We start from the raw sequence: 8549 nt of genomic DNA, 5'->3' as shown, positions 1-8549 counted from the left end.
ATGAAGGTTCATCAGATTAATCCCTGTGATGACCAAATTGTTTTATGAGAAGAAATTAAGCCTTTGCATTCTCGAGAATTTCAAATAATTTCATTGAAACTTATAAAACACTCACAAGGTTCAACTGGGTAGATATAGACAGGATGTTTCCATTACTGGTGACTCCACAACCACTATTTAAGACTTGGATGAGGAGGAATATCTTCAGTCAGAAGGTGGGGAATGTTTAGAATTCTCTGCTCTTGAGGGCCATGGAATCTCAATCATTGAGCCGATTCAAGACAGAACTCAATAGATTTCTGGAGATTTACGACATTAGGGATATGGAAGTACAGGAAAGTGTTATTGAGAAAACAATAATCTATAATCTAGAGTTGCAAGGGAGGCTTGATGGGCTGATTATCCTACTCTTGTTCCTAAAAGATGAAAGGTAAAAACACAACATGAAACATGAACAGAATTCAAGGAATATAAATAAATTCTGAGATTTTTTTTGTTTTGAAAATGTATAAAGAAAAGAATAAATCCAGAGTACTACACATTTTTGTTTTGGAATTCTATAATTGTTTACAAATCAATACTATGTATGTTTTACTGTACGTAAAAAAATGAAAAAATTGTAAACTTTTACAGTGTGTGAAGATAGGCCCATGGAAGTTGAAGCAACTTGCAGAAACAGCAATGTGTTATCATTTCCCTGGCCTCTTCATCTAACCCTGAAAAATTCAATTTTTCACGTGTGTGAAAACTGTCATGAATTGTGCCTCTGCCACATTTTCTCATAGAATAACCAGTCGAAACTCTATTGAGTTAATTATTAAAGATTGGACCTGAATCATAATTATGTGAGAAGGATAATTATCTGCTACGCTTATTTGTTGCTTAACCTTTAGGTACTGATTAAAGACAGATTCACTGCATTTGCACCAAAACTCTGTGTGTTCGTCAAACTTTTTTAGTATTCGCTAATTTTATTTTTTTTTATTCAGTGAAATCTTTTCGATTCTGCCTAAGTGTTTACCCTGTCAGACAGTACATCTTGCTTTATTTTATTGTTGCAGGCATCCATCAGTCACAAAAGAGATTTGTGCCTCCTTTAAAGAAGAAAACTGAGGATGAATGTCAATCACAAATGGTTTTTGATTTCCAATATATGTATGCCCCGATCAAACGTAAAACATTTGAAATAGGGTTAAATAACTCTCTAAAAGATCAATCTCAGCTTAGGTTCAGAAGTGACAATTCTGTTCCTTCAACCATGCTGTTAAATGACAACATTAAAGGTCACAGCAGACATCAACATGAAGAGACATTTGATAATTTGAATTGTCTTGGTACTTCATATTATAAAGCTGAAACGAAGGATGAAAGTGCTAGCTCTTTGTTCAGAAAAAGGTAATCTTTTCCATTTTGTATTATGCAGATGTTCCAATGTTTTTCTATATCAAGACTTGACAATATTTGTACATTTCTACAATCAAATTTCCAGATGCAAGAAGTTTTGATCAGAAAGTGTACATCAGCACAGATGCGACTGTTTGTGAGCAAACTTAGTTTAGAGGAAATGTCCAAATAAATATTTCAGTCAGTCACAGTGAGATGATTTAATTCTGACTTAACCCAGCTGTTGAGGTTGAGCAGCTGACCATTTTACATCTCGTCCTATTTTTACTTTCCACTGACTTCAATGGACAATAATAAAGGGGGAATGTGGTGGAGTGCACAGGCGCAGTAGGTGGCAAGCTCAATCCCTTTACAAATGCTCAGTCTACATTTAAAAAGATGCTGCTTCATGAATTTTGGGCCTGGTGGTGTGCTTAAATTTCCCCTCGCACAAGGACAGAATGTATGACTTCAAAATGATGTTTAAATTACATCTTTGTGTCCCGGTCCAGTTATTGACTTTATTTCACTCGTTGTTGCAATAGATGGAACAGGAGTGTTCCTCACATGCTCAAGCTCACCACATTGTGATGAGAGCATTGGGACAGTCTGACCCTCTCTGAATGATGTTCAACTCTTCCCGCACAATGTGCCACCTCCCCCACATTTCCAATCACCCTTGATTAACTGAACACCACACACACATCCCCACTCACCCATCACTCTAATATCAGACATGCTTAACTCCAATCTCTGACCACTTTGCTTCTTGACAGTCACACCGCTCATCAATCTATCAGGTGGGAAAGTGTTGAAAAATGTGGACATATTCTGTAGGATTTAAAGGAAATCTTCATTTCTGGGTTTTGCATCTGTAAGTAACTTCCCTTTCACCCTCCAACTTTCTTCTAAACCCCATTTAATGTCTGATTTTTGTTTAAAGTACTAAGGCAAAACTTTTAACGTGGATATTTTGAACTTAAGCACCTCAAGGCTGCTGAAATGCTTGAAATTGTTTTGTTGGTATTTTAAGTAGTATGATAAATAACTTCATTGTACTTATTGGCTAAAGCAAAATAATGTTTCATAAGATCTGAAATACATGATACTTTTAAAAACATTTTCTCTCTTTCTGTAGATTATTTAAAATGACAATGCCAACCAAAACTCCAAATAAACTAGCAACTTTTAATTGCCTACCTTTTCCTGAGAATTCCCCATCACAAGATGAAAACTGTGATTTTAGAAATGTTGCTGAAAAGCACACTGAGTATGATTTGAAAGACAATACCAAACAGAATGATCAGAATGACACTCGGTCTCTGAAAAAAGCACATGTACTTCCAATGATGTCACAAGCACTTAATGTACAAGGTAAAGGAAATTGTTATAGTCAGCATAATTGGACAAGTATTCCATCCTTTGGAAATTATTATGCAGCATCAACAAAAAAAATTATATAATGTCAGAGAAATGTATGACTGACTTTACATGCTGAGAAGCCTTTCCAGTCCTTCATGGTTTAAACTAGAAATGATGAACTGGATTAATCATTTATATTTAATTTAGTATCTTTAAAATTTCATTGAGTGTGCTTTCTTATTCTTTTCAAGACTATTGAGTCCACCTGATGATGGTGGCAGCAGGATTCTCCCTGCTAGCCTAATCCAATCATGATCCTAGTTTCGCTGGTAGTGACTAGTTCATTATGCTGGTTGGTCTCTAAGTTAGATTATCGGTGCATGTGCCCATACAAATTAAATTTGGTAATGGGATACCCATTGCAGCATTTCATGGAGAATGAGAAACCTTTAAATAGGCAGAGTGCTTCAGAGTTTCTTTGGCATAGCTGGACAAATTGTTTTTGGAATCGTAGAATTGTGCAGCACAGAACAGGTCCTTCAACCCATCGAATCTGTATCTCCAAGTTATGTTAAATCTACACCAGCCCATTTTCCAGCACTAGTCCAATAGCCTTGAATGTTATGACATTTCAAGTGCTCATTCAAGTAATTTTTAAAGTTTGTGTGGTTACCAACCTCAACTACCTGCCCAGACAGAGTATTCCAGACTGCCACCACCCTCCTAATGAAAAAGATTTTCTTCAAATCCCCTGTAAGCGTCCTGCTTTCTACCTTAAAAGTGTGACTCCTTCTTGGTGACCCTTCAACTAAGTGGAACAGCTGCTTTCTATTCATGCTGTCAGTAGCCCTTGTAATTTTATACACCTCTATTAGGTTTCCCCTCAACCTTCTTCAAACAACCGAAGCTTATCCAGCATCTCTTCATAGAGAAAACACTCCTTCCCAGGAAACAAACTGCTGAATCTCCTCTGCACGGCCTCCAGTGCAATCACATCCTTCCTATCGTGTGGTGACCAGAACTGCACACAGTACTTTAGCTGTGGCCTAACTAAGGTTATGTACAACTTCAACATGACTTCCCTGCTCTTATAATCTATGCCTCAATTGATAAAAGCAAGTGTCCAATTTATAAGTTGATAAATAAACCAGAATTGTGGTTCACAAGGTAGAAATTAAATAGGCATGCAATAAAATGGATTATTAGGAATTATGGACCAAAAACCTGGAACTCCCTTTCATGAACACTGTCACCATTCCTACACAAGATTAGACTGGAGCGCTTGATAAAGGCAGCTCACAATCACCTTAATCGAGGACAATTCGAGTTGAAGAAGGAATGCTGGCCTTGCCAGTGATGCAAGCATCACATAAAAGAATAACAAAAGATGGACACTTCTAGTCATTTCAATTAGTGTTCAACTAAGTCACATTAGCCATAAAAAAATTAAATGAAAATAGGAAATGCTGAAAACATTCAACATGTCTGATAGCGTCGGCGCATTGAGGAACAAAGTTTGGCAATACTATTTTTTATTTCAAATTTCCAGCATCCACAGTACTTTTCGTTCTATACAGTTTCATCTTTGGTTTGTATGTTAAACTATTCATGTCCTGGTGGCAGGAGAAAGTAGGAGGTAGGACTCAAAGGAAGGCACCAAAATTGATCTGGGTCATGCTGGGATGAGGAAAAATAGCCAGAGCCAGAAATCATTTTGCAACAGTCCTTGTTAGAAAATAATTCTGTATGGTAATTAGCTTACAATAATATTGAACTTGTAGTGATGCATTCACAGCTGAATAGTACCATCAACACATACTGTAAAGCTCAAACAAAAAATAGTCACTTAGTCATAGTCATGTGCCTGGAAAATGTAGTGGAGGCTGGTTCAGTTGAGCAATTAAGAGTGCATTGTATGGTTATTTGGAGAGTACTGGTGTCCAGGGATATGGGGGAAAAGTCGGAGACTAGCACTAGATAATAGAGCCAGTCCTGTCATAATGGGCCATGGCCGCCTCCTGCACTGTAATAATTCTTTAATTCCAGTAAATTAATTGAGCACATGAAAATACACCAAGAGGAGCCAACCCTCTAAGAAAAATAAAAGAAAGAAGAAATTGGGCAAAGAAATGAATACGTTTGCAAAAAAAAACTTTTTCTTGTTTCTTGGTTGTACTGAAACAGCCCTAAACCAAGATCACAAATGACATCCAAGTTGAATGTGATAATTTACCCTTCCTCGTTCTTCTTGAACTGGCTGTCTCACAGTTGTTGGCACTTTTATCTCAAAGTCAGAAGATTCTTGGTTTAAATCCCACTCCATGACTATAATGCAAAAATCAGGGGTGACATACTATTATAGTACTGAGGAAGTGTTCACTGCTGAAACACTCTCCACCCTCACAGATAGTCATAAAAGATTCTACATCACTATGTTGAGGCAAGTTATCCTCAGTGCTGTGGCTAATATTTATGCTTGAATCATCAGCATAAAAAGATCACACATTATCTAGCCATTATAGGATTGCAAGGGTCAGTTTAGCTCAGTTAGCTAGTTTGCAACGTAGAGTTTTCCTTAATTCATTCATGGATTGAGGGCATTGCCATTATTGCCCATCCCTAATTGCCCAGAGGGCAATTAAGACTCATCCACATTGCTGTGGGTCTGGAATCACATGTAGGCCAGACCAGGTAAGGATGGTAGTTTCCTTTCCTAAACGACATTAGATAGGGTTTTTTCCTGACAATCAACAATGGATTCATGGTCATCATTAGACTTAATTCCAGATTTTTATTGAATTCAAATTCCATCATCTGCCTTGGCAATATTTGAACCTTGGTCTCTGGATTATCGGTCCAGCGATAATATCAGTAGGCCCTATGATGCCAACAGTGTGGATTCAGTTCCCATATTAACTGATATTGCCATGAAGGTCCCTACTTCCTAACTTCTCCCCTTACCTGAGGAGTTGAGATCCTCAGGTTAAACCACTACCAGTCTTTTCTCTAATGAGAGAGCAGACTATTGTCCAGTCAGACTGTGGCAACTTTCCCTATATTACATTGCTGAATGTGGGAGCTACTTATACAAAAATGAGTTGATACATTTTCCTTAATACAATAGGACTACATTTCAGAAGTGCCTCATTGGCTGTAAAATACTTTTGGACATTGTGACAGGTCCTATGCAAATGTAAATCTTTTTCTCTGTCTGATGCTTTTGACATGGTTGACCATAAAAATGTCCAACATAAATTCCCTCATTTCATCCATCTGGTGGCTCTCAAGAATCTGTGCTTGGTGTCCTCCTATTTCTTATTTTCATACTGCTCTACAGGTTCCCCATGTGGGTTGATGACATCTAGCTGCACCTCACCATCACTTCTTTCGATCCTCCACTCTCCCTAAGTTGTCCTAATTATGGTATACTGGTAATGTATTAGTAAAACAGAGGCCCAGATTAAACTCTGGGAGCATAGGCTCAAATCTCATCACAGAGCCTTTGTAATTTCTGATTGTACTTCAGCCTCACACAACCTGGTACTGAAAGGCATAGACAAGTCAGAGAACCACTTTGTGGATCTGTTCCTGGGTCTGACCGGGAGGCCACAAACAGGCCCAGGTAGCAGACTGTGGAGGGATTATAATACCTCACTGCCTGCCTCTTTTCTATGCCTATGTTCATACTTGGATGTCCCTGAAGCAGCAGTGTCCACTGGCATGCTTCAAGCCTTCTGCAACTGGTGGATACCACAGTGGCTGAGGGTAAATCAACATCTCCAAAAAATGAAATTTTGGTATAAATTTTCATGCAATTACCTTTGTCACTTCAACTTAACTTACAGTGCTCCTTCAAGGAACTGGTACCTGTGTCAGTTTGGCTTAATTAATTTATTTAAAATAGTATTTAAAAAAATGCTCCTGCACCATAGTGGTAGTGTCCCTAACTGTGAGCCTTTATGCCCCACAGGTGTGTCATGAGATGTCTGAAAAGGTTGATTAAGAACATATAAAGAGAAAATGAGCTGTAGTTCAATTGGTAGCACAGTTACTTCTGGTTCACATGGTTCTGGATTTAATTCCAACTCCAGTTATTGAATATAAAACTTAAGTCTGAATTTCCAGTGCATTATTTGAGAGAGTACTGCATATTACAAGTGCCATTTCTTGGAAAAGACATTAAATTCCATCGTCTGAGGGGCTGCCACCTGTTAAATTGATTCAATCTGGTTTGAATTGGTATCATTATTTATTTAAAAATAGTACAAAGAGAGACTGAGAGGCCTTGTAGTGCAGTACTAGTGTCTCTGCCTCTGAGCCAGGAAGGCTGGGTTTAACTCCCACCTAGTCCAGAGGTTGTAATTGCATTTCTAAGCAGATTTGTTAGAAAATATCTATAAGGAGAGACTGCTGGGACTCTGGATTGGTAGGCAGGAAGCAGTATGTGTCATTTGCATTGAGTGAATAAACTCATCACTAAGTATTCGCGCCTAGTTTCATATTTCACCAACTGACTTGGGATCGAAATAACAATAATGCTTGTGCATTAGCATGTGCTGGATGAATAGAGATTTCCTTCAAACAAACAATGGAAAGACAGAAACTATTGGCTTTGGTCCCTATTGTAAACTTCATTTCCTTGCCACTGATCATCCTGCTCACAGGCAACTAACTGCCTGTGGATGAACCAGCCAGTTCACAATGTTGGTGTTATGTTTGATTCTGAAATGATTCTGAAAACCAGATCATCTTTAAGATCATCCATTTCCACCGCCGTATCATTGTCTGACTTTACCTGTGACTCAGTTTATTTATTGCTGAAATCTTTCACTCTGCCTGTTCTCCCTAGCTCCACCCTCCACAGGCTTAAGTTATTTTAAACTCTGTTGACTATATTCAAAATTGCACTGAGTCCTGCTCACTCATTTCTGCTGTGCTCACTGAACTGCTTTGGCTTCTACTTAAGAAAGATTTAAAATTTTAACATTCTCATCCTTGTTTTCAAGTCCCTTCATGGCTTTGCTTCTCCCTATTTTTTGGACTATTTCAATAATATAGCCCCAAAGTCTCTGTGCTCCTGTAAATTAGCTCCTTGAACATATCCAATTTTAACTACATCAGTATTGGTAGCTGTGCCTTCAACTTGACCCTGAAGTTCTGGGATTCCCTTTAAAATGTAATTGTGTCTTTATCTTTCTTTGTTCCTTTTAATGTATTGCTAAAACCCACTTCCTTGATCAAGGTTTTGTCATTTGCCCTAATCTCTCCTTTAGTGGCTCAGTGTCAAATGTTTTATCGATCATGATTGTACATTGCCCTGGGATGCTTGCCAATGAAATGCGATGTAAATGTAAGTTGTTACATTATATGTTTTTATCTTTGTTATTCTTTTAGATGCAACTGGCAGGAGTTCAGGAACATTGAGGGCAGTTACTGAAATTCGTATCCTTTCAGTTATGGTGGACTGTATTTCTACTGTTAATAAATGGAAAGTGATTCGTTTGTTGAATTAGTTATTTGAGTAACTCTGCCTCTGAGTAGAAATAAATGTAGGCTTAGCACATTGTTCCAAGTTCTATAATTTTTTTGAAGTAAAACATGTTTAACCACTGTAAGAAGACTGAATTATGTAATTTTGAAATTGTGATATGCTAATAAGATGAAAGGATTCATGTTGACCCAATCCAAAAATTACATTAAAAGATTACATGTAGATTATTCTATAGCAATCTTGACCACTCAAGCTAAGAGGAGAGCTAGTAGGAACTGCAGATGCTGGAGAATCCGAGACAACAAGGTGCAGG

At 37.8% G+C, this 8549-nt stretch overlaps 1 protein-coding gene across 1 annotated transcript in view; it reads left to right on the top strand.

Moving 5' to 3' along the window:
• Positions 1–251: 251 nt before the first annotated feature.
• hfm1 (helicase for meiosis 1) overlaps positions 252–8549 on the top strand; it is a 107924-nt gene continuing 99626 nt past the window's right edge. The window contains exons 1-3 of the mRNA XM_048601544.1: positions 252–430; positions 2522–2757; positions 8140–8187. Coding sequence (XP_048457501.1) covers positions 252–430; positions 2522–2757; positions 8140–8187 — 463 coding nt within the window. The remainder of the gene's footprint in view (positions 431–2521; positions 2758–8139; positions 8188–8549) is intronic.

This window comes from Rhincodon typus, chromosome 10 (assembly GCF_021869965.1).
Source record: "Rhincodon typus isolate 14 chromosome 10, sRhiTyp1.1, whole genome shotgun sequence".
Classification (NCBI taxonomy): domain Eukaryota; kingdom Metazoa; phylum Chordata; class Chondrichthyes; order Orectolobiformes; family Rhincodontidae; genus Rhincodon; species Rhincodon typus.
Note: the sequence above shows the minus strand (reverse complement) of the source record. Positions and strands in the feature narration are given on the sequence as shown.